At 30.8% G+C, this 27,206-nt stretch overlaps 1 protein-coding gene across 1 annotated transcript; it reads left to right on the top strand.

Moving 5' to 3' along the window:
* The first annotated feature begins 1,058 nt into the window (after positions 1-1,058).
* LOC142227069 (kinesin-like protein CG14535) lies at positions 1,059-21,338 on the top strand. Its single transcript, XM_075297396.1, has 11 exons — positions 1,059-1,223; positions 7,335-7,544; positions 7,679-7,772; positions 8,049-8,252; positions 13,513-13,707; positions 13,886-14,106; positions 14,409-14,535; positions 14,693-16,394; positions 16,846-16,953; positions 19,720-19,905; positions 20,668-21,338. Exons 1-11 carry the CDS (start codon positions 1,104-1,106, stop codon positions 21,254-21,256), a joined length of 3,756 nt encoding a protein of 1,251 aa, XP_075153511.1. The 5' UTR covers positions 1,059-1,103; the 3' UTR covers positions 21,257-21,338.
* The last annotated feature ends 5,868 nt before the right edge of the window (positions 21,339-27,206 follow it).

The raw sequence follows: 27,206 nt of genomic DNA, 5'->3' as shown, positions 1-27,206 counted from the left end.
TTTAAATTTATCACCACATAAAAATGTTTTACGAAGATGAATGACAAAGCGGAAAACTTGCATTTTCCTGTGTCTCCTTGAAATAAATTTTACTGAAATGGAGCAAATTTTTATATGGATTCTGCGACAAAATAAATGTCACATCTAATGAAATGCAATACTCTAGCACGTTATTCTATGTTAACTCTACGAAATAGTATTACATTTTGGGGAGATATGAAAATAGAACTCAGTGAAAATGTGTCTTAAGTTCCTTCAATGAAAATCATCGCGCAGGATTTTTGTGTAATTTTAACTACCATGAGAGTGTGCCATAGGAGTTTCTTCCTCTTTGAGTCTACATCCATGTCTACCAATTGTGATGTAGGTAAAAGCATTTCCTTAATGAAATTTTACTTTTTAATAAATATCATTAGAGCTGACATCCAACTACACTGAAAAAAATAATTTGGCCTAATATGAAAGATTATGAAATCTAAATTTTAGAACACACAATTACCAGAAAATTAAATTCCTTTCAAAAAATGACAACATTAAAAGACATTTAATAAACTTTGCATTAAAATTTTGTTCTTTAAATGTAGAACACGAAATTAGCGTTTCTCCGTTAAAATTATATGTCAGTGAAGTAAGTCAAATTTTTTCTTAAAGTAAAGAGAAGAAATTGTTTTGATTTAAAGAAGGCTTACTTAAATTAACTTCAATTGTAGTCTAATACTCGTACTTATTTTGATGGTTTTGTGTTCTTGCACAAAAAAAATATTTTTTGTGAAGTGGAATGTGCAAAAATATCAGTATTAAATTAAAGGAAATTAAAATGTATTTTCCAAAGGGGAATACTCCCATGCATAAGATCGATTTTGTAAATTACCTTAATACATTTGATTTGTAATCAATGCGACCTGGTAACCATTAAGCATTTAGATGATTTTACCTTTTTCTCTGATATCCGAGTACATTTCATTCACGTTAACTCCTTAAACTAAAACTGTAAATTAATGTTAATTAACGTATATTTTTCCTACCTATTTTTTCTGTATTGCAGAGCGGCCCAAAAACTTGCAGCCCAGAGTACATCAACAAAGTCATCACGCACCAACGATATGGCAAATACTACCGCACGCAATGGTGGCTTTTGTGGCGCCTTACAAAGAGCGCCTCCGCCTATGCCACCCGGTTTAGCACGACGTTTAGCCAATAAAGAGAACTATGGCATTGGAAAGGTAAGTTGGAAAGTGGTGGGATAAGACGTTTTTCCTATTTTTCAAATATTATTTCAAAACTTAATGGCATTTGCATGTTGAAATGAAATCGCGATTAGAGAAGAGAGGAATAGGGATTGATAAATAGGAAAATTCTGAAATAAATCTCAAACTCATGTTAGTCATTAAAAACTGCTTAAAATGCCAAAGTGCCTATATAGGGAGAGGTAGATAAGAAGAACTATTATGAATGATGCAAAATGATTATTCTTTTTAAAGGGCTAAGTATTTATCCAACCATCCTCCTAACTCTATTTCAACGCTCAAATAAAAATATTAACATTGAGATAGAAGGATAAGCTGTGGATTGCATGATGTGGCCAATGTAGAACGGGGAACTTATCAGGGAGGTAGACTATCGCCACTACCAAAATTGTGAACGGACGGTAACAAAATGAAACGGAAACGGAATATTCCCAGTTTAACGATAATCTACCAAAATTTGATGAACAAATAAAAAATTTTATTTGGCAGTGTTTGATCAAATTGTGATTATTATTAAAAACCTGTTTTTTTTCGAAAAAAATATTATTTCTGTAAAAGATTTTGTCAAAATTTTATTTCTAAAGAAAATTTTGTCAAAATTTTATTTGTAAAGAAACTTTTGTCAAAATTTTATTTCTGTAGCAAATCTTGTCAAAAATTGTTCTATAGAAGATTTTGTCAAAATTTTAGTTTTACAAAAATTTTTGTCAAAATGTTTCTATAGAAAATATTGTAAACATTTTACTTCTATAGAAAACTTTGTCAAAATTTTATATCTGTAGAAAATTTTGTCAAAATCTTATTACTAAAGAAAATTTTGTCAAAATTTTATTACTAAAGAAAATTTTGTCAAAATTTTATTTCTGTAGAAAATCTTGTCAAAAATTTATGTCTATAAAAAATTTTATCAAAATTTTATTTCCGTTGAAAATTTTGTAAAAATTTTATTTCTATAGAAAATTTTGTCCACATATTGTTTATGTAGAAAATTTTGTCAAAATTTTATTTCTATAGAAAATTTTGTCAAAATTTTATTTCTAGAGAAAATTTTGTCAAAATTTTATTTCTATAGGAAATTTTGTCAAAATTTTATTTCTATAAAAAATTTTGTCAAAATTTTATTGCTAGAGAAAATTTTGTCAAAATTTTATTTCTAGAGAAAATTTTGTCAAAAATTTATTTCTAAAGAAAATTTTGTCAAAATTTTATTTTCGTAGAAAATATTGTCAAAATTTTATTTCCGTAGAAAATTTTGTCAAAAATTTAATTCTGTAGAAAATTTTGTCAAAATTTTATTACCATAGAAAATTGTGTTAATTTTTTTATATAGAAAATTTTATTTCTATAGAAAATTTTGCCAAAATTTTATTTCTATAGAAAATTTTTTTAAAATTTTATTTATAGAGAAAAATTTGTCCAAATTTTATATCTGTGGAAAATATTGTAAATTTTTTTATAGAAAATTTTATTTATATAGAAAATTTTGTGAAAATTTTATTTCTATACAAAATTTTGTCAAAACTTTATTTTTAGAAAAAAATTTCTCAAAGTTTTATATCTTTATAATGTTTTATCAAAATTTTATTTCTGTAGAAAAATTTGTTAAACTTTTATTTCTATAGAAAATTTTGTCAAAATTTTATTTCTAGAGAAAAATTTGTCCAAATTTTATATCTTTAGAAAATATTGTACATTTTTTTATAGAAAATTTTATTTATATAGAAAATTGTGTGAAAATTTTATTTCTATACAAAATTTTGTCAAAACTTTATTTGTAGAAAAAATTTTGTCAAAGTTTTATATCTTTAGAATGTTATTTCTGTAAAAATTTTGTCAAAATTTTATTTCTAAAGAAAATTTTGTCAAAATTTTATTTGTAAAGTAAATTTTGTCAAAATTTTTTTTCTGTAGCAAATCTTGTCAAAAATTTTTCTTTTGTCAAAATGTTTCTATAGAAAATATTGTAAAAATTTTACTTCTATAGAAAACTTTGTCAAAATTTTATATCTGTAGAAAATTTTGTCAAAATCTTATTACTAAAGAAAATTTTGTCAAAATTTTATTACTAAAGAAAATTTTGTCAAAATTTTATTTTTGTAGAAAATCTTGTCAAAAATTTATGTCTATAAAAAATTTTATTTCCGTTGAAAATTTTGTAAAAATTTTATTTCTATAGAAAATTTTGTCCACATATTTTTTCTGTAGAAAATTTTGTCAAAATTTTATTTCTATAGAAAATTTTATTTCTAGAGAAAATGTTGTCAAAATTTTATTTCTAGAGAAAATTTTGTCAAAATTTTATTTCTAGAGAAAATTTTGTCAAAAGTTTATATCTGTAGAAAATTTTGTCAAAATTTTATTTCTATAAACAATTTTGTCAAAATTTTATTTATATAGAAAATTTGGTCAACATTTTATTTCTATAGGAAATTTTGTCAAAATTTTATTTCTAGAGAAAATTTTGTCAAAATTTTATTTCTAGAAAAAATTTTGTTAAAATTTTATTTTCGTAGAACATTTTGTTAAAATTTTATTTTCGTAGAAAATTTTGTCAAAATTTTATTTTCGTAGAAAATTTTGTCAAAATTTTATTTGTGTAGAAAATTTGTTCAAAATTTTATTTCTATAGGAAATTTTGTCAAAATTTTATTTATATAGAAAATTTTGTCAAAATTTTATTTCTAGAAAAAATTTTGTCAAAATTTTATTTATATAGAAAATTTGGTCAACATTTTATTTCTATAGGAAATTTTGTCAAAATTTTATTTCTAGAGAAAATTTTGTCAAAATTTTATTTCTAGAAAAAATTTTGTTAAAATTTTATTTTCGTAGAACATTTTGTTAAAATTTTATTTTCGTAGAAAATTTTGTCAAAATTTTATTTTCGTAGAAAATTTTGTCAAAATTTTATTTGTGTAGAAAATTTGTTCAAAATTTTATTTCTATAGGAAATTTTGTCAACATTTTATTTATATAGAAAATTTTGTCAAAATTTTATTTCTAGAAAAAATTTTGTCAAAATTTTATTTCTAGAAAAAATTTTGTCAAAATTTTATTTCTATAGAAAATTTTGTCAACATTTTATCTCCGTTGAAAATTTTGTCAAAATTTTATTTCTATAAAAAATTTTGTCACAATTTTTTTTCTAGAGAAAATTTTTTTCAACATTTTATTTCTAGAGAAAATTTTGTCAAAATTTTATTTTCGTAAAAATATTGTCAAACTTTTATTTCCGTAGAAAATTTTGTCAAAAGTTTAATTCTGTAGAAAATTTTGTCAAAATTTTATTACCATAGAAAATTTTGTTAATTTTTTTCTATAGAAAATTTTATTTCTATAGAAAATTTTGTCAAAATTTTATTTCTAGAGAAAAATTTGTCCAAATTTTATATCTGTAGAAAATATTGTAAATTTTTTTATAGAAAATTTTATTTATATAGAAAATTTTGTGAAAATTTTATTTCTATACAAAATTTTGTCAAAACTTTATTTTTAGAAAAAAATTTGTCAAAGTTTTATATATTTACAATGTTTTATCAAAATTGTAATTCTATAGATAATTTTGTTAAAATTTTATTTCTATAGAAAATTTTGTCAAAATTTTATTTCTATAGAAAATTTTGTCAAAATTTTATTTCTAGAGAAAAATTTGGCAAAATTTTATATCTGTAGAAAATATTGTACATTTTTTTATAGAAAATTTTATTTATATAGAAAATTTTGTGAAAATTTTATTTCTATACAAAATTTTGTCAAAACTTTATTTTTAGAAAAAATATTGTCAATGTTTTATATCTTTAGAATGTTTTATCAAAATTTTATTTCTATAGAAAATTTTGTTAAAATTTTATTTCTATAGAAAATTTTGCCAAATTTTATTTCTATAGAAAATTTTGTCAAAATTGTATTTCTGTAGAAAATATTGTACATATTGTTATAGAAAATTTTATTTATATAGTAAAATTTGTCAAAATTTCATTTCTATCGAAAATTTTGCAAAAATTTATTTCTATAGAAAATTTTATCAAAGTTTTATTTCTATGGAAAATTTTTTCGAAATTTTATTTCTGTAGAAAATTTTGCAAAATTTTATTTCACTAGAAAATATTGTCAACATTTGATTTCTATAGAAAATTTTCTCAAAATTTTATTTCTGGAGGAAATTTGCGAAGCACATCTTAGTTGGAGAGGAAGATTTTGTAAAATCTACCAAAACATCAAGAATTATACCAATCTACTAAACAGGAGCCACCATGGTGCAATGGTTAGCATGTCCGTCTTGCATACACAAGGTCGTGGGTTCGATTCCTGCTTCGACCGAACACCAAAAAATTTTTCAGCGATGGATTATCCCACCTCAGTAATGCTGGTGACATTTCTGAGGGTTCAAAGCTTCTCTAAGTGGTTTCACTGCAATGTGGAACGCCGTTCGGACTCGGCTATAAAAAGGAGGTCCCTTGTCATTGAGCTTAACATGGAATCGGGCAGCACTCAGTGATAAAGTGGGTATTAAGTTCGAGTTTAGCCGCTAAAATTGCTATTTTTTCACGATGACTTTTCTTAATTAATCCACTTTAAGGAATATAAACTTTGTGAAAATTTGCTTTGAGCTATTCCCCATCAAGTTATAATAAAATTTCCAACAAAATTTGTATAATTGTATGACTTTTTTTACTGATTTATTTTCCACTTTAGCGATTTTAGCGGCTAAACTCGAACTTAATACCCACCTATAAGAGAGAAGTTCACCAATGTGGTACCACAATGGACTGAATAGTCTAAGTGAGCCTGATACATCGGGCTGCCACCTAACCTAACCTAATCTACCAAACAGAAAAAAATTTACCATTTGTGATAGAATTCTACCAACTGTGGCAACCGTAGCCTTAATTCATAGGTGACGAATTGGATATATGAGATAAGGCCATTAAGACCAATTATGGGTGCCATAAAGGGATGTGTTCAATGACTCGGAAATAACAAGATATCACAAATCGTGAACATCTTATAGATTGTCAGAGGGAAATGAATACATTAGCAGACATTAGGGTTCAATCGCGAATGGATTGCAAAAGCATGATCAACGAATACTCGGAATACGGCAGCATCCGTATTATATGGGAAAGTCAAATTAAGTGGCAATTAAAGCTTAGGAGAGCTATAGGGAGGTGAACTTATAGAACGCAAAGCTAATAGAGCAACGCCGGCCGAATTGGATGAATGGGCACGGGAGACACATAAAGTAATGTGGGCCAATTCAACGGTCAGAGCGCGACGAAAATACTATGGGGTGACCCAGATAAGAAATAGTCTGGGGAAAGTAGACTCATGGAAAGAAGGAAAGATAGAAGGAAGACTGAAGAACTACTCATGGAGTGCAGCACGACATTCAGGATAACCGTGGGAATAATGACCGCTCGCTTAGAATTGAGAGAACATCTGTGACGAATAGGAGCTATATAGGAAGGGACATGTAGGACGTGGTTTGAGGACAATGAGACTTTGGAAAACCACCTTTGCCACTACCCTGCCTTTACTAGACAAACAGTTAACCGTATCGGAAAAGAGGTGATTCGGCTCAGCTAAGAAACAGAAGGTGGAAACCAACTAGGAAATTCGTTAGAGACACAGAGTTCCTGGAATAAAAGATAGGTACGATGGAAAGAAGTTATAGCGCACAGCAAACCAAATACTGCCTGGATACTGTGGATGTCAGCAGACATGAGACAGGACATCATTAATACTCTTTTCAACCTAACCTAAGATTGAGAAAATATATTTTAATTTTAAAATCTCCGCATTTAAAAGCGCTAATCTTTTCCTCTCATTACAATAATCCTTCATCGCTTTAGTTATTGCAGTGTCATATGCCAGAGTTATATGTTTGAAGTAGTTTTTCGTTTTCCCTTTTAACTTATTTTTTTTTTCTTTATTTAAAATAAAATTAAATTAATTAAAAAATTTTCATGCAAAATTCATTAATAATGCAAAGTATTTTTTATAAACACGTGGAGATATTTTTACCTACAAAAATTATTATTATATTTTATTTCTATTTTCTTCCCCCCCTAAAAAAAAATGTTTTAGGTTAAAGTTATGTTACGTGTATCAGATACCCATACGGAAACGGAAACCCCACATTTTATGACCGTCGATAAAAAGAAGCGACAAGTCACATTAACAGATCCTGCGGCGGCTTCTAATTTGGCTGCTTGTTCATCACAAGAACGGGGTCCTATGGTGGCCGCACCTAAAATGTTTGCCTTTGACAATCTCTTCACGGCGGAAGATCAACAGGTAGGTAATGCAATACTTTCGTGAAAAATGGCCATGGATAATTCGTCATGAGTCGTCCATGACGAGAAGGAGTTGCTTTCCCAATGCTTTTCTATATTAATATTGTGTGTATTTTTCTTTTCTCACTCTCATAGTCTGATGTCTGTGCCTCTGCTTTGTCTGAAGTAATCCCTGCCGTTTTAGAAGGATCTGATGGTTGTCTGCTTACCATTGGTTATCCTAATTCCGGTAAGTTGTCAGCCATTGCCCATGTTAACTTTTCACCTATACACTAGCAAAAAACTTCATCATTTGTATTCATTTCCTTTTGGAGAGTTCTTTAAAGAAAATGTGTGTGTATGGGTGTCTGTTTGTGACCAGGAAATTGCAATAAATATTTCCCATTCGTGCTTCAGTCCCTTAGTTTTGCGAATCATGCTTATCTTGCAAAAAACTCTTTTTTAGCTTTTCATCTTCACTGATTTTTATTCATTTTTTCTTTTATTTTTTTCCTCTTATCTCCAGGTCAGTCCAAGACTATGCTGGGTGGTGTCAATCCGCCCACGGAATTAGGTGGCATTCCTTGTGCCATTTCATGGTTGTATAAAGGCATTAATGAACGTCGCCAAAAAAGCGGTGCCCGGTTTTCGGTGCGTGTTAGTGCTTTGGGCGTAAGTGCCACGAAACCGGATTCAACGTCAAAGGATTTATTAGCTGCTCATGCTACAGGTAAGTGGGATGTCCTTCCCAAGAAGAAATTTTAATGGAATTAATTTTCAACATAAGCTAAAATGCAAATGGTTTTCCTATAAGAAGTGTTAGTGTTGTTTGTAGTTTTTCGTGAAAAATAATCGAATGTTTATTTTATAATAAAGAGGTGGTCGTTCATAATGCTAAATGGCTACCACTAAAATACTTATAGGACATTTTCCGTAATTTTCAGGCCAGTAGAGGTGTGAAATACTGAAAACTTATTTTTATTGTAAACCCCTTATATATAAAACCAGAATTAAAATTTCCATGCATTATATTTTAGTTTTATTTGTTTTATTACAACTCTATATTATTTCTGATAAATTAATAATACTTTCGATTTTACGTGATAACCACGGTTGCTACAGTTGGTAGAATTCTACCAAAAATGATAAATTTTTTACTGTGTGATAGATTGGAAGAATTTTTGATGTTTTTGTAGATTTGCCATAATATTCCACTCCAATTTTTTTTTTGTAGAAATAAAATTTTTACAAAATTTTCTATAGAAATAAAATTGTCAGCAAATTTTCTATAGAAATAATGTTGTGAAAAATTTTCTATTGAAATAAAATCTAACATTGTAATGAAATAAAATTTTGACCAAATTTCCTATAGAAACAACATTTGGCAAAATATTCTGTAGAAATCTCTATTTTTGCAAAATCTTTTATACAAACTAAAGTTTTGGCAACATTTTCCAAACAATTTTGTTAATGTTTTTCATAGAAATACAATTTTTACAACATTTTCTATAGAAATAAGATTTTGCCAAAACTTTCTATATAAATAAAATTTTCCCAAGATTTTCTAAAGACATAAAATTTTGCCTAAATTTTCTATAGAAATAAAATTGTGCAAAAATTTTCTAAAGAAATAAAGTTAAGGCAACATTTTCTAAAGAAACAAAATTAAACCAAAATTTTCTAAAGAAACAAAATTTTGGAAAATGTTTCTATAAAAATAAAATTTTTACAAAATTATATATAGAAATAAAATGTTGACAAAATTTTCTAAAGAAATAAAATTTTGCAAAAATTTTATAACGAAATTAAATTTTGCATAAAATTGTCTACAGAAATAAAATTTTCTATACAAATAAGATTTTGCCAAAATTTTCTATAGAAATAAAATTTTGCCATAATTTTCGACAGAAATTATATTTCACAAAATTTTCTATAGAAATACATTTTTAACAAAATTTCCTATATAAATAAAACTTTGGCAAAATTTTGCAGAAATTTTACACAGAAATAAAATTTTGGCAAAATTTTGCAGAAATTTTACAAAGAATAAAATTTTGGCAAAATCTTCTGTAGAAATTAAAGTTTGGCAAATTTTTCTATAGTAATAAAGTTTTGGCAAAATTTCTTATAGAAATACAATTTTTGCAAAATTTTCTATAAATATAAAATATTGACAAAATTTTAAAAAATCTCTATATTCAATTTTTTAAAATATTATGTAGCAAAAATTGTGAGCAAGTTTCTATAGAAATGAAATTCTGACCAAATTTTCTAATTAAATAAAATGTTTTACAATTTTTTTTTCTAGAAATGAAATTTTGACAAAATTAAAAAAATGTTTATATATTTTTTTTACATTTTAGATAAAAAAATGTTTTTGAACAAAGTTCTATAGAAATAAAATTTTTCAACACAACTTTCTAAAGAAATAAAATTTGGCAACATTTTCCATAGAAATAAAGTTTTGACAGAACTCTTGATAGAAATAAAATTCTGTCAAAATTTTCTATAGAAATAAAATTTTAGCAAAATTTCCAATAGAAATAAAACTTTGGTCGAATTTACTGTAAATATAAAATTTTTACAAAATTTTTTGTAGATATAAATTTTTTACAACGTTTCCTTTCAAGATAAAATTTTGAAAAAATTCTCTAAAAAAAAATGCCAAAATATGCTGTAGAAAAAAAAATTTCCAACATTTTCTATATATATCCACATAAAGTTTTCTTTAAAAATAAAATTTTACCAAAATTTTCTAAAGAACAAAAAAAGCCAAAATATTCTGTAGAAAAAAATATAAGTATATAAGTCTATATATAAGTTTGGAAAATTTTGTATAGAAATAACAGTTTCACAAAATTTTCTATAAATGTTAGATTATGTAGCAAATGTAGAACATTATGTAGCAAAAATTGTGAACAATTTTCTGTAGCAATACAGTTTAGAAAAAAATATTCTATAAAAATAGAATATTGAGAAATTTTGCTATAGAAATAAAATTTTGAGAAAATTTTCTAAAGAAAAAAATTTTGACAAAATTTTCTACAAAAATACAATTTTCCAAAATTTTCGATATAAATAAAACTTTGGCAACATTTTCTATAGATATAACATTTTTACAAAATTACCAATAGAAATACAATACAATAAAAATTTTTCCATAGAAATAAAATTCTTACAAAGTTTTCTATAGAAATAAGATTTTGATAAAATTTTCTTTGAACAATTTTCTATAGAAATAAAATTTTTCCACATCTTTCTAAAGAAATAAAATTTTGGCAACATTTTAAAAATAAAATTTTGACAAAATTTTCTAACGCAAAAAATGCCAAAATTTTCTATATATAAGCACATAAGTCTATATATAAATTTTCTTTAAAATTAAAATTTTGCCAAAATTTTCTAAAGAAACAAACATGCCAAAATATTCTATAAAAAAATGCCGAAATTTTCTATATATACGTACATAAGTCTCTATATAAGTTTGGAAAATTTTGTGTAGAAATAGCATTTTCACAAAATTTTCTATAAATGTTATATTTTGCCAAAATTTTCTGTAAAATAAAATTTTGAAAAAATGTTGTATAAAAATAAAATATTGAGAAAATTTTATATAGAAATAAAATTTTAAGGAAATTTTCTATAGAAATAAATTTTTGACATAATTTTCTACAGAAATAAAAGTATGGCAAAATTTTCTACAAAAATAGATTTTTTTCAAAAATTTTCGATAGAAGTAACACTTTGGCAAAATTTTCTACAGATATAACATTTTTACAAAATTACCGATAAAAATACAATTTTGCCAAAATTGGCAAAAAATAGAAATAAAATTCTTACAAAATTTTCTATAGAAATACGATTTTGATAGATTTTGATTTTTTGAAGAGAGAAGTTCAAGAAGAAGAATAAAATTTTGAGAAAATTTTTTATGGAAATAAAATTTTGAGAAAATTTTCTATTTTAAATAAAATTTTGGCAAATTTTTCTATAGAAATAACATTTTCTCAAATTTTTCTAAAGAACTTAAATTGAGGAAAATTATCTAAAGAAATAAGGTGTATATATAAAATTTTGACAAAATTTTGATCCAAAACTTCAAAATAAAATTTTTTAAATTTGGTACATTTTTGTTAAAATTTTCTTAAAATTTTTGCTACATTATTTTTGGCATGATTGGCAGGCTTGGTAATAAAACATAAATATCGTGTAATTCTTCACTTATTCGTATTATACATTTTCCTGCCTTATAATTTTTGTAGTGATTTAAAATGCCATTCAAATTTTTTCCATTTATTCCCATGGTGTTTGCCATGAGAGTTTTTCATCTGTCATTCAAAGCTTTTAAAGAAAACTAAAATTTAAATAATCGTTACACTCGCTTAGAGATCAAACTCTTTAGGAAAATTTCTTCGAAATAGCTATGCTACAAAATATTTGATTTTTCCCTTGCTTATACTTGAAAAGCTAAGAACAAGGAACAAATAATTTTAGCTCGATTACAGCTTGGCCCTATGCTCTCCCATGCTCTTTTATTCTTTACCCCAACAAAAATGTTTTAAAGATTTTATAGAACAATTTAACTTAAGTCCATGTTGTGTGTGGGGTGAGGAGTGTATGAGGGGCAATCCTTAAAACAATGACAAAAAAAACGTTACTAAGGAATGTCTAAGAGATAATCTAAAACTACTCCCTTCTGAATTTGGTAATGTAGTGAGGGGATCTATTCCTAGTCTACATCCAGAATAGCATTATGACTACGTTCCCAAGACAACTATTCAGTCATTTGGTCCCCTTTCCATCCTGGTAGCACGAGCTCTATAGTGTTGATTTTTCTGTGGTTTTGCAGAGGGGAAATAAAAGGCTATGAAAGGCATTCGGTGAGGCCTTTTTGATATTATTATATAGAAAAAAGTCAGTTGTTAAACTTATTAATTTTATATTTTAGCAAATATTTTTATTTTGGTTTGGTCTATTTATAAAATTTTCCCAGCCCAGTCGACCGGGGTATAAAGTCAATATCTATGAAAGGCACATTTTTTGGCAGTTCGAAGATATTATACCTTTAGGTTTGATGTAAGGGAATGCCTTCTGAAAGTATTCAACACCTTAAGGTCTTATTTTGAGAATTTCTCTTAATATTACTCCATTGCTGGGCAATCATCCCTTCGTTCTTATATTTATAATGGCCTATATATACCTATCTTCATATTAGCTGACTTTGGAGTATTCATTTATAGTTCGGAAACGATTTACCTATGTCCAGTTTTCATCAAAATAAAAAAACGAAGTATCATTTTTTTTGTTACCTAACATGTTTTGACCCTGAATACCTTCGTAGTTTCCATATTTGAAAGGTATGACACTTCGTAAGACCTTCTTTTGAGAATCTCTTAATAAATTTGCTTTACTGGATGATTGACACATATTTGGTCTCTTAATTGAATACCTTCGTAGTTTCCATCTAAAGGAATGCCTTTGGAAGATAGAATTTCGCAAGGCCTTTTTTGAGAATCTCTTCTAATAATTCGGAATTGCTTGGAATTTTTAAAAATGCTTTAATCTCCGAATTGATTGCCTTTATAGGTTCCATCTAAAGGAATGCCTTTGGACACTTATGTGAATCCTCGCAAGGCCTTCTTTTGAGAATCTCTCTCATTCCTTGATAATCTTATGTTACCCGCACTTCATACTCATGTGGAAATATTTACCTTACTCTCTATTACCACCTTCTATTCCGCACCTCTGCCTCTGGCTTCCTTTCTTTCCACCCACAACACCCACTATTTCCTTTCCCTCCTCCCCATTAGTATGCTTTAGTGGCTTTGCAAAACCTTAACCATTTGCATTTTATATTACAATGAAATGTGTTTGTCTAACGTTTAATTTCACATTGTTAAAATGGCATTTGTTTTTTGTTTGTTTTACTCTCTTCATACTATGCGGGTTATTGGATTTCTTCCCTTCTCTGGCCCTTGACTCATAAATAGACTCTGATGACTCTCCGGGGGTTTATTTGCGTGACGATTTTCTGGGTGGTCCCACCGAATTGCGTGCCCCCACTGCTGAACGTGCTGCCTTGTTCCTTGATGCTGCTCTGGCAGGAAGACCACAAGGTGGTCTAGAGCCAGCCATGATATTTACCCTGCATGTCTATCAATACAGTCTATCACGTAAAGGTGGAGGTAAGTAAAAGTGACACCGAGAGAGACGAAGATGTCCTTTTGCCTTTAAAATGCATGACACTTTGAATTCTCACATATTTTTTAATACTAAGTATGGATTTTCATGGAATTTTCTTTTGGGAATTTTCCCGTGTTTTTTTTTTGTTTATTTTCTTCGTTTCATGTTTTGTGGTTGTAGTGGCTGGAGGACGAAGTCGTTTACATCTCATCGATTTGGGTGGCTGTGCCAATCGTTCGGGAGGTTTACCTTTATCGGGAATTGGCAATATACTACTGGCCATTTTAAGTGGTCAACGTCATCCACCCAATAAGGACCATCCCTTGACACCTCTGCTGAAAGATTGTCTGGCACCGTTGACATGTCATGTCTCCATAATGGCCCATGTTATGCATACACAGGTAAGTCATGGAATGCATTTTTCCGGTCAATTTTACATCGCAAAAAGACAGAGAGTAGATGATGTAGACCTTTGGCATTTGTAAAGGAAAGGGCAATGGCTACGTGATAATGAATTCTTAATTATAATGAATGTATGCTTTTGCATGCAGCAAAACATCTATTATGTATCTCTGTATCCTTGACTGGACATGGACTGCATTTACAGAGATTGACTGAGTGACTGACTGACTGGTTTAAGGTTCTCAACTCTTAACTCATGAGAAATGCATTTTTCTTGTTTTGTTCTGTCTTGCCTTTGCAGTCGCATACGGATGCTTTGACCACTATACAATTGGCCTCACGTATCCATCGCATGCGGAGAAGAAAACATCGTTTTCCTTTGGGTGGTGATAAATCAGGAGTAGGTGGCCTCACTACCGGCCTAAATGGTAAGTTCACCTTTACTGCTATCTTTGTCATTTCTCTCTTCTGATTAATTTGTAAATTAGCAAGATAAATGATGACGCTAGGCCAGAAATGTTCTAAGCACTTGTGTTTGTTCCTTTTTCTCATGCCTTTGTAATCTTGCATTTCTATTCCATGAAGGTCATCAATCTACTGGCTCGTCGGCAGGTTCAGGTGCTGACCCTTCTAGTTCAGAGCTTTCGGCTGACACAGTCATTTATATGGGACCAGGAGATGATGCCACCGATGGTGAACATCCTCCTGTGTATTTGCCATCGTTGAGTAGTGGGGATAATCGTGGAGTGATGAGTAAAGCCCTAAAGGGTAGTGGTGTGGAAAAACAACAGCCAAGTCCTTCCAAGTTACCAGCCACGGGTAAAAAGCTAACCTCACAAAAGGCCCCACAAAGTCCTAATGTAGCGGGCAGAACGGGTAGCCTAAAACGAGGAAATTCCATGGCCCCCAGTGCCGCAGCTCAATCAGCACAAAATTCCTCTGCAAATACTGGTGGTGGCGAACAACTGCCCCAATTCTACTCGCCTGTCCATAGTGTTAAAACGTTGCCCAATTCCTCTTCATCGCCGAAAATAGTGGCGGGATCTCTAAGACATCCTGGTATGACTATGATGTGTTCAAAAGGTTCCAATGTTCCATCGCCCAAGGGTTCTCCTTTAAGAAGGCCCGGTGTGGGAGGAGCTGCCCTTAATGCCACAAATGAAGCGGGAGAATGTCCCGGAAGTCCTATGCGAAAAATAACCGAAGAACAATGGATCGATGGCCCTCGAGTATCAAGGGCCAAAGTTGCCGAAGCTCGTCATCTTATGAGAGAGGTGAATCACATCAAACAATGTGAAACCTGGATAGATGGACCCAAATCCCAATCCAGCCGTTCCCTTACCGCCGGCAATTTACCTATAGCTGCTTCACAGGCTCAAGGCTATGGCTTCATGGATTCCCACAAAAAATCCATGATACGTCAATGGGTGGAATTTCAGACATCACAAGTCTTCCAAACTGCTTCGGCCGGTTCGTCGCCCACCCATACCCACCGTGAACAACAGGCCCAGCATTTACGCAACATAACCTTCCATATGTCTCAGCTTAAGCAAAAGTCTCTGGATACTACCGAAGATATCTATGCCACAAGTACAAGGCAACAACAGTCACATACCACCAATCAGGCACCAAACGATCAACATTCTCTGCATAGCAGTCAATTGGAATTGGTTAATCCTTTGGGACCAGGTCTTACCAATGCGCTAAGTTCGACAAATGCTTCGGTTCCCGCAGAAATACGAGAAGCCCTCCAATATAGACAAAATTCACAAACGCTACCACTGCAGACACAATCTTCGTCGCATCTGAATCATCATCATGGGGAAAACTACCAAACCGAAGAGACTGATTTACATTCCCTGCATTCGCATGGAAATGTGGGCTATGGCGTTATAGGTCAACACCATAGCCACTCGCATTTACCTCCAACCTCAGCCTCGGATTCAAATCTTCCCATGGATCGTCAGAATGATTGTGATGAAGATCAAGATAGTGGTCCCTCAGAGGTGCCACCAGCTCTGCCTTTAATAGAGCCTTTGGGTTCAAGGGAAATCTCCCATGAAAGTCTACATCGTATTCTATCGCGGCATGTATCACGCGAATCCCTGTATCAGCAGCAACAACAGCAAGATTTAAGGCGGCATGAGGACCAACATCAACAGCCACTGTCGCGCCAATTGTCCCGTCAGTCATCGCATCATTATTCGCAACATAGTATGGGTATGTCCGACTGTGGTCTTCAGGTGACAGAGGAGGAAATCGCTCGCACCATGTCAGCGGGAGGAGGGTAAGTTTCGTTCTATTTTATTTTGGGTACACCATATGGAGTCGAAGTATGTTGTGTTAAATGAGTGTATGGTAAACGGGTGAAATGTAAGCGAATGTGAGGATCAAGTACATCGATCCAAGACATAACAGAGGGATGATCAGATAATTTAGTTCGGAGTTCGGCTTAAGTTTATCCTTTAAAAAAATTTTGGCGAAATTTCTTCCTAGTATTCACATTCAATGACGAAATCTGGTGGGAAATACACGCGAATAAAACAAGTGTATAAGTTAGAAAGTTTTCTCTTAGTTTTGATATTCGATTTTTTTTAAGGTGGACGGATTGGACACAAACTGAATAGTCCGACTAGATTCGAATCCACATATATGGAATAATTTAATAAAAATTTAAAGTCTTTATAAATTTAGTATATTAATATTTTTTTTCCTTCATTTTTTGCTTTTCTTTTCAGTGATCATCCTTTAGCAGCTTTAAGCCATGTGGAGAATATGTCCATTGTCTCCAGTTTTAATATGGCTGGCGATGCGTTTAGTGATTGTGCGATGGGTGATAGAACAAGGTAAGGAAGATTTAATAATATTCTCTCTATTTCCCTCTGAACAAGGTTAGAGTAAACAGGAAATATATTTTTCACCATAGTTTAAGTCTAGATATTGGAGTAATCAACTTGATTATTTCTTATATTTACATATAAACTTTTTCCATTTGAATTAAATATAAATGGGTCCAAAAACGTTTTTCACCTGGGTCAGTAGCTACTTTACACTGTGGAAATATTCCCTCCTGGAAAAATTTCCTCCTAAATTACGACGAAAGTTTTCATTTATTAGCCAGGTATGATTCTCGAATGAGTCGAATACTTTGATCGAATGAATCGTGAATCCGAAAGAGATTTTTTTTAGTACGAGTTACACACCCGTGCTATTTAATCGGGTACTAGTTTTCCACTGACTGGAAAACTATCGCCAATTGGATCTCGGGCTTTGGCAGGTGAAGATCAACCCTTACATTATAGGTTGTGGTTGCCTATCCACAAGATGGTGATTTGGTGATTCCTGCAGTAACAACCCTGGAGATACTGCTTTGACTAAATGCAATTTTATCTACGCACAGGGACAATCGTAAAGATGTACTGCGGATACATCCTTTCTCAGTTCCAAGGGCAGCATTATAGCGGGTGTATCTGTTATTCCACTGCATGTCATTTGTCTGAGGTGTCCACACTGGCGCTGCATAGTTCACTACTGGCCGGACAATTGTCTTATGCCTATGTGGCCAACAAAGTTTCTTTGTCCGCGCCCCAAGTACTTCTGACAAGCGACTTGAGCACTTTGCTTCTGGATATCACAAAGTGCAGTGGCAGACAACTTGAAAAGGCTGTCGAATGTATAGGATAGGGATAGGTTGGACATTGCTGGAGATATCACTCCACCTTGGGGAGCTCCGTGTTTTCTTCTACGAGGTCTTAACTTCTGATCCCTAAATTCCATGTAAGACTGGCGCCCGCAGCGGGGGGCGTCGTCATGCTATATACTTTATGGAATCCATGTTAATGGTTGGCCGCTTGAAAATTCTCCACAAGACTGGAGTAGGGCGTCAAGTATCTTGGCTACCGATGAGAGAATGGAGATCGGTCTGTACGATTCACCCTTGCGGAGATATCCTTTCTCAGTTCTAAGGGCAGTATTATAGCGGGTGTATCTGTTATTCCACTGCATGTCATTTGTCTGAGGTGTCCACACTGGCGCTGCATAGTTCACTACTGGCCGGACAATTGTCTTATGCCTATGTGGCCAACAAAGTTTCTTTGTCCGCGCCCCAAGTACTTCTGACAAGCGACTTGAGCACTTTGCTTCTGGATATCACAAAGTGCAGTGGCAGACAACTTGAAAAGGTTTTCGAATGTAGATAATAGGAATAGGATGGAGATATCACTCCACCTTGGGGAGCTCCGTGTTTTCTTCTAAGAGGTCTTGACTTCTGATCCCTAAATTCCATGTACGACTGGTGCCCGCAGGGGGTGGTGGGGCATATTTTCGATATCCTCAAGCAGTCTGGCATGGTTGACCATATCGAATGCCTTCATGCGCGACGAGGACTGTCCTGTCACACGGCTGGGACTGATTTAGTCCTCTATTTATGTACATATGCAGAAATTACATGCAAGATGGTCGTCGTGGTATGTACTTTACGGAATCCATGTTAATGGTTGGCCGCTTGAAAATTCTCCACAAGACTGGAGTAGGGCCTCAAGTGTCTTGGCTACCGACGAGAGAAGGGAGATCGGTCTGTACGATTCACCCTTGCTCGGGTCTTTGACCAGCTTCAGTAGTGAAATCACCCAATTCATTTCCCAGACATCGGGTCAATGATTGATTCCGAGGACAAATTTAGGAGTAAATTAACTACCACTGTACCCAGGTGTTTTAGCATTGGGATAGAAATTCAGTCGGGACCCAGCTCCTTTGCTGATTTGGCGCTGTTGAGGGCATTGGTAACTTCGGTAGGTGTAAAATATGTAGTAGCTACATACACTATCTAAGTGATCTTGGAATAATCGAATTCCCATATAACATAAGAACACAGTGCCCCTTACGAGATCTTGAATGTGAATCCCTATATTCCACATACGACTGGCGCCCGAACAGATAATTAAGAACCCTACACTTGGTTCTTGTCACTAGGGACGTATTTTCGATGTCTGGCGTAGTTGACCTACCGACTGCCTTCGCTAGGCCAAGCGTCACAAGTATCGTCGTATGACAGGGCTTGGACTAATTAAGACCTCTCTTTATGGATGCTGCAATGACATGCAGAGTCCATGAAGAGCTGAGTCGTGCTATGTACAAATGGAAAATTCTCCACTGTTCTGGGGAGGAGTAGTGCTTCAAGTGTCTGGCTACTAGCGAGAGAAGGGAAATCTGTTCGTACGATTCACCCTTGCTCGAGTCTATGCCTGGCTTCAGTAGTGGAATCATCCTACTCATTTCCCAGACATCGGGTATAATGAGTGATCCTAGGGACCAATTGAGGAGCCTGAATTAGCATAGAAATTCCATCGGGGCCCAGCGCCTTGGATGGTTTGGCGCCGTTGATGACATTGTTGACCTCGGTGGGAGTAAATTGTAGTGTGTCACTGTCTAAATGAGCCTGGAATAGCAGGCTTTGCTTATAACCTAATACAAACATGTTCTCTTAAACGTTTTGAAAAATAGAACCTTTTTTCTACGTAGATTTATGTAACCATTCCAAGTTTTGTGCTCTTATTAATTTCTCATGGCTAACCTTTCTCTTCTCTTTTCCATTCTCTCTTTCTCATTTCTAGGAACCAATTTGATCAATTAGCGCGTTTACGTGAGATCTTCACCTCACAGCTAGCCATGGCTGAAGTAACACCCGTATTTCGCAGTGGATGCGATGTGGGCAGTGTTTACAGTGAGCCAGCGTATCGTTTTAATACGGGACCAGGAAGTGTATGCAGTGAACCGCCCTATAGACCACCCAGTCCAAGGTAAGTAATTGGGATAAACGTAAACAATGAAAAATTTTTTTTACGAAACGAAATTTTGAGGCAAAATTTTGCTGAGTGATACAAGAAATTTAATTAAATTATTACCGTTGAGGAAACTTTTCTAAAGAGAAATTACAACTTCTTTTGTCTAAAATTTCGTCACAGAGAAAATACCTCACGGAGAAAATGAATATGATCGCCTCAAACATGTTTCACATTTGCATCTTTTTATGGGGAACATAGACATTTTTTGTCGCAAAAATATTGTTTTCTCCCTAAATATAAACATGGTTGTCGAGATCACATATATAATTTTCGAGAAAATAACATAATAGCGACAAGCATATAAAAATATAACATTATGCTCTCCAAACATGTTAGAGGTGATCATATTCCTTTCCTGGGTATTTATATATTATATACTCACAATCATATAATTTCTATTCTGGGAAACGAAATCTTCGTTGGTATAAATTCGATGAAAATTTCTTTTGTTATTAAAGTTCAGGCTAAAAAAAAATTCGTTCGAAGAAAACCTGCAAATCGGTATCATAAACAAAGATTTATTTGCTTTTAAAGCGACAAATTTAACAATCACAGAAATCTTCGTTGGTCTAAAATTTCATTTTGTAGGAAAAAATTATTTCTTAATGTGTACTAATAATGTTTTCCTAGCAGTATTTCTCTCCCCAAACACTTCATCATTTTAAACAATCTTTTTTTCTTATCAAAGTCCCATGTGTTTTTGTGTTTATTCCACAGACAACCTTCTCGAAGCCCCAGCCAAGGAAGTTTGCCGAGTTTAAATGGTATCATGCAAATTGCCGGTATGGAACAGTATGCCTCACTAAGGCATCCGGATGGTGCCTCCGATCCAAATTTACCCAAAATTGAAAAACCCTTTGTCCTTGAACATGAAGACATATGTGAAGTTGATGAAAAATCTGCCCTCCTTTCGCCGTCGAAACGTTCCTCTTTGGAACATGAACAGGAAGAACATGACGATGTAGTGCTCACACAATTACAAACCTCGTTGCCCATTACCACCCAATCCCAACTACCTCTACTGCCCTTGAATACTTCATCCGAAGCTTATGATAGTGGTCATGATAGTTCTACGCCGCGTACTTCCAAACATTCGGGTATATCTCGAAGAGCTGAAAGTGGTTATCACAGTGTGGCCACTGCACGTGATAGCGATGAGAGCAGTTTCACCTCGGGTCTCTCGAAAGAGCATCACAATCGTATAACAGTGAAAAAGAAGCGTCAGGATAAAGGTTTGTGCACATGGTTAATGAATCCCTTCACATGTACCTATCCCGAGACGGAAGGTGAAATCAGTGATTTCTAAAAAAAAAAACACAAAATCAGGAAAAAGGGCAAGTCTATGCCTTTAGGAGCAAAAATGAAATACCCACCATACAAAAAAGGAAGATGAAGGAGCTTTTAGGCATTTACTATTCTCTTATATTCGAATGTATGTAAAAGGGCCAAAGCCCCTCCCCCCCAAAAAAAAAAGAAAACCCGGAACGTAGCTGTAATCTCCCTCTACGATTCCATATGAAAATTATCAATCTCGAAATTCAAAGGCCAAATTTTAATTTTTATCAAAATGAATTTCAAGCAAATATGATATGACTGACATTTTTTAAAAAAAAAAGTAGTTATGACAAAAACAAATAAGGAAAAACAAAAATTATTAAATTTATCCACAAAAAATATTCACAATGCCATAAACAAAAAAGCCCATGTAAGATGACTTTGAAGCATGTAATGAAACGCATTTAGCCCCAAATTTACTTAAATTATCAATTAGGCTTTATTTTAATGGCTTTCCAAAAAAAACGAAGCTTTGGTGTATTTTAAAGCTTAAAGCTATTTGCTCAAGCTTTAAAGCTCGTTGCCTATTGCAATATAATGATCGGAGAAATACCTCTGATCTCTTTTCTTAGACGAAGTTATGTTGCCCAGCTTTTCATAATATCTTCTGTAAGTAATTCGATAAACCAAAACAAGCTTTTCTTAGATTCCGTTGTTTTTTTTTTTTCAAACAAAAAAGCCTTAACTAGAATCGAAACAAAAAAACACTCTCGCTCTTATAATTGAAGCCCTCTCTCTCTCTCTCTGTTATTATTGAGTATGAAATCACAATTACTCTCTTTGTGATGAAGCCAAAGAGAAAGCTTTATATATTTTTAATTGAAAAACAAAAACCGACTATGATAATGACAATGATGATTATTGTATTATTAAAACTTTAGTTATTGTTACAATTAAGTTTTTATTTTCTATTGTTATTATATATTATTGATATGTTTTAGCATAACATAGAAAAAATTACGAGTGTGGTGAGTATTGTTGCAAATAGTGGTGAAATGTGTGAGAAATGTTAAAATATCACAGGAATCAATTTATGGCCCAGCTAAATACAAAAAACAAAAACAAAACAATTGTAATATCACCAAAATTATTTCAAATAAAATTTTAATTGAATTCAATTAAAAAAAATTAATTGCATTAATTACTCAATTAAAAAAATAATAATTGGATCATTTTATTTATGATAATTTTATGGTCCAATTATTGATTAATTAATGCAATTATTTGACATATAAAATTGGATTCAATTAACATTTTATTTAAAAAAATTTTGTGACGGAAGATAAAAAGAATATTTTTTTCTGTGATTGAAGCCATATTTATTAGAAATTAATTGGGTCAATTATCATCAGATTCCAAAAATATTTTGGAAATTCAGTTTTGGGTGGAAAAAATGTGTGTGTTGGGGAAGATGATCATCCCTACATCACAAAAAAGACCACATTTAAAAAATTTTTTGTTATCTTGCATCTCGGCTACAAAGCAAAAAATCGTTCAAAACAAGACCATGTTTTTTCTACACTTTATTTTAAAGACATTTTTACTTGAAAAATAGCATAATTTGTATCGGAAGTATCGCTACTTGTATTCTCCGCTTCTTTGGCTCGAAATCAATACCAACATTGTTAAAGTAAAAACAAAATCTTTGGAACCAGGCATGCTTTTTTTCAGTATGGGTCATAGTAAAATTCTTAATCGATCTAGCGATGTCCGTCCGTCTTTTTTAAATCACATTAACTTTCGAGCGAAACAAATTATGGATTTTAAATTTGTAGTAGTTGTTATCAATGTAGGGCACTTGAGTAAAAAATAATCTACCAAAATTTGGAGCAAATTTTCCAAAAAAAAAAAAACTAAAAAAAATCTTATTTTGTCAAAATTTTATTTCTATAAAAATTTTGTCACTAATTTAATTCTTTAGAAATTTTAATCCAAATCTTATTTCTATAGTAACTTTTCTCAAACTTTTATTTCTACAGAAAATTTTGTCAAACTTTTATTTCTGTAGGAAATTTGGTCAAATTTTACTCTCTATTCCAAAAATTTTATAAAAAAAATTGTCGACATTTTATTTTTATAGAAAAATTTGTCAGCATTTTATTTTTATAGAAAATTTTGTCAAAATTTTATTTTTGTAGAAAATTTTGTCAAAATTTTGTTTTTATAGAAAATTTTGTCAAAAATTTAGTTTTTATAAAAAAATGTTGTCGAAATTTTATTTCTATAGAACATTTTTGCAAAATTTTATTTTTATAGAAAATTTTTTTACAATTTTGCTTTTATAGAAAATTTTGCCAAAATTTTATTTTTATAGAAAATTTTGTCAAAATTTTATTTTTATAGAAAATGTTGTCAAAATTTTATTTCTACAATTTTTTTCCGTAATTTTATTTTTATAGAAATTTTTTTCAAAATTTTATTTTTATAGAAAATTTTGTCAAAATTTTATTTACAAAAAAAAATCAAAATTTTATTTTAATATTAAATTTTGTCAAAATTTTAGTTTTATAGAAAATTTTGTCAAAATTTTATTTCTATAAAAAATTTTTTCAAAATTTTATTTTTATAGAATATTTTCTTAACATTTTGTCAACATTTTATTTTTATAAAAAATTTTGTAAAAATTTTAGTTTTATAGAAAATTTTGTCAAAATTTTATTTCTATAAATTTTTTTTTCAAAATTTTATTTTTATAGAATATTTTGTCAACATTTTATTTCATTTGTTTTGTTTTGTTATTGTTGGTTTTGTTCTTTAAGCATTGTTGTTGTTTTTTATTTCAGCTTAAAACCATACATTGACTAAACTACAATTGTAGCTTAACCAACAGAGGAAAAGAATGTTTGTCAAATTTATTTGGGCAAAGCCCTATAGACTGCAAGAAGAGGAGGCACGCTCAAAATAAACCCAGCCATGTGAATTCAAATCGATGATTTGACAGTGGCATAGGAAAAGAGATATGTTTGTTTCGAATTTATTTCGGCATAAGCCGGCTATCAATGTAAAACCTTTTTTCGGAGGGTTCAAGTGTGGTTTTTGTTGGGTTTAATAAACTGCCTGAATTTATTCTGATAATTGGTTGATAGTTTTGCTGCAAGTAGAGGATGCTGATGAGGAATGTGGTAATTCCGAAACGTGCGTCCATCCAACCATCTTGCAGTCTATAGGGCTTTGCCCAAATAAATTTGACAAACATTCTTTTCCTCTGTTGGTTAAGCTACAATTGTAGTTTAGTCAATGTATGGTTTTAAGCTGAAATAAAAAACAACAACAATACATTTTATTTCTATAGAAAAGTTTGTCAACATTTTATTTTTATTGAAAATTTTGTCTAAATTTTATTTTTATACAAAATTTTGTTAAAATTTTATTTTTACAGAAAATTTTGTCAAAATTTTATTTTTATAAAAAATTTTGTCAAAATTTTATTTTTATAGAAAATTTTGTCAAAATTTTATTTTTATTGAAAATTTTGTTAAAATTTTATTTTTATAGAAAATTTTGCAAAATTTTATTTTTATAAAAAAAAATTGTCAAAATTTTAACATTTTAGTTTTATAGAAGATTTTGTCAACATTTTATTTCTATAGATTTTTTTTCATAATTTTATTTTTAAGAAATTTTTTTCAAAATTGTATTTTTATAAAAAATTTTGTAAAAATTTTAGTTTTATAGAAAATTTTGTCAAAATTTTATTTCTATAAAAATTTTTTTTCAAAATTTTATTTTTATAGAATATTTTGTCAACATTTTATTTCTATAGAAAAGTTTGTCAACATTTTATTTTTATTGAAAATTTTGTCTAAATTTTATTTTTATAGAAAATTTTGTTAAAATTTTATTTTTGTAGAAAATTTTGTCAAAATTTTATTTTTATAAAAAATTTTGTCAAAATTTTATTTTTATAAAACATGTTGTCAAAATTTTAGTTTTATAGAAAATTTGCTCAAAAGTTTATATCTATTGGAAATTTTATCAAATTTTTTACCCCTTAGTTGTAGGACTAAGGGGTACACATATGTTGCAAAATCTACCAAAACATGAAGAATTCTACCAAACAGTAAAAAACCTACCATTTTTGGTAAAATTCCACCAACTGTGGCAACCGTGGGTGGTATCCCAAATGGGTCATATCGGACTACTTTTAGGTATAGCCGTGATATAAACCAACCTCAAGATTTGCTTTGCGAAGACTCTTGAAGGAGCAACTTTCATCCGATCCAATTGAAATTTGGAACGTAGTGTAAATCTATGGCATCTAACAATCATGCAAAAATTCATATGTTTTGGGTGTAAAAATTATATATTTGGAACTCAAATTTTTTAACCCAATATTTTTAAGTGCAAGCATATAGCGTTCATAAACTAGCATAACATGTTTGGGACATATATGTTAATATGTTACAACATATTATGTTTGGGACATAAAATGCTTGTAAATATATAACGCTTGGATGCAAACATATATTAATTTAGAAATAGCCTATAAACATATATGTGTTTAGACAGAGAAACCTACAGAGTATGCTGCAAGTAAAAGAATGGAAGTAACCACACTGAAAAAAAAATATTGTCGTGAGGTCAAAGATTTCATGTCCTTAAAATACGAATGCAAATTTTGCTTAGCATAGAAGACAATACAAAGATTTTTTCCTTGTCCAAAAGTCGATAAACTTTTCAATGAAGTCGTATTGTCCTTATAATTAAATGATTCGACTTTAAAATGGGATAACATGAAAGAAAAAATTTTTGGGATAAGGTCAACTTGACTTTAATAATTCAGAAAAATTCTTTAAAATTAATGAAATTGTCTTTAAATTTGTTGTCTTTTTGCATCTTGACTACAAAGCAAAAACTCGTTCAAAAATAGGACATGTTTTTCAACACTCTGAATTTGGAATATAAAGTTTTGACTTTTTTGACTTTGATAGCATATGAAGAAAAAAAAGAAAGAAAGAAAGAACGAAAAATTAAAATTTGCTTCTTTGCATTTGCAAGTACGCAAAACCAAAATTTAAAAGAGAATTGTGTTTTAAAAGTATCCTTAATTTTATTCTCCGCTTCTTTGGCTCGGAATCAATACCAAAATTGTTAAAGTAAAGACAAAATCTTTGGAACGGGCATGCCCTAAAAATATATATACACAAAGAATATATATACACAAAGAAAATTTCATTAAAATTTTTTTCTACCAGTGTATGCCTATGAAATCCAATGACCTGATCCTGAAAATATATATGCTTGAAGCAAAATGTGTTTGGGGCATATGTTACAGAAGCGATTTTTTTTAGGATGTAGGTTCATCATAAGGGCTGTTTCCTTTTAGCACTGGATACCCTAAGCCGTGAAGGGCTAAAAGAAAACAGAGTACTCGTTTATCCAGGACATCTCCGAAAACTATTGAACACTGTCATCAGCTGTTTCAAAACAATCACAGAAAAGAACTGAAATCTTCCATTTTTATTATATGAAATGCTCCAATTAGTAATAAATATTTACTGCTGCGATTATTTATGACACTGTATCACTTTGAATTTCATGTTTTTCGATAAATAGTCACAATAAATTGCTATTGAGAATCGAAGAAGCGTCACTTTATCAAAATACAATCTGGCAACATCGGCGCAACTTGCACTGATGAGATGGTCTGGATGGAACACTTGCACTGGTTCTGGATAGCCCATACAAATATTGCATCCAGTGCTAAAAGAAAACAGCCCAATTATATGTAACCCCCATATAAACTAATCTCTACACGCAAAAAAATAATTCTTTCCTCCCTAACGAAATTTTAGACAAACAAAGTTCGTTTCTCATTTGCTTTTCGCTGTAAGGAAGTGTATTTGGGAGAAAAGTATATACTTTTTGTGATAAACGTTTATTCTTTTCCAGGATGTAAAAACAATTTCATAAGGACAAAC

The sequence above is a fragment of the Haematobia irritans genome, chromosome 2 (assembly GCF_050003625.1).
Source record: "Haematobia irritans isolate KBUSLIRL chromosome 2, ASM5000362v1, whole genome shotgun sequence".
Lineage (NCBI taxonomy): Eukaryota > Metazoa > Arthropoda > Insecta > Diptera > Muscidae > Haematobia > Haematobia irritans.
This window is presented reverse-complemented; position numbering and strand designations above follow the sequence as displayed.

Coding starts and splice junctions, on each gene's coding strand:
- LOC142227069 (XM_075297396.1), top strand. CDS start 1,104: ATGGCAAATACTACCGCACGCAATGGTGGCTTTTGTGGCGCCTTACAA. Junction 13,708..13,885: donor TCTATCACGTAAAGGTGGAG/GTAAGTAAAAGT, acceptor TTGTGGTTGTAG/TGGCTGGAGGACGAAGTCGT. Junction 16,395..16,845: donor ACCATGTCAGCGGGAGGAGG/GTAAGTTTCGTT, acceptor TTTTCTTTTCAG/TGATCATCCTTTAGCAGCTT.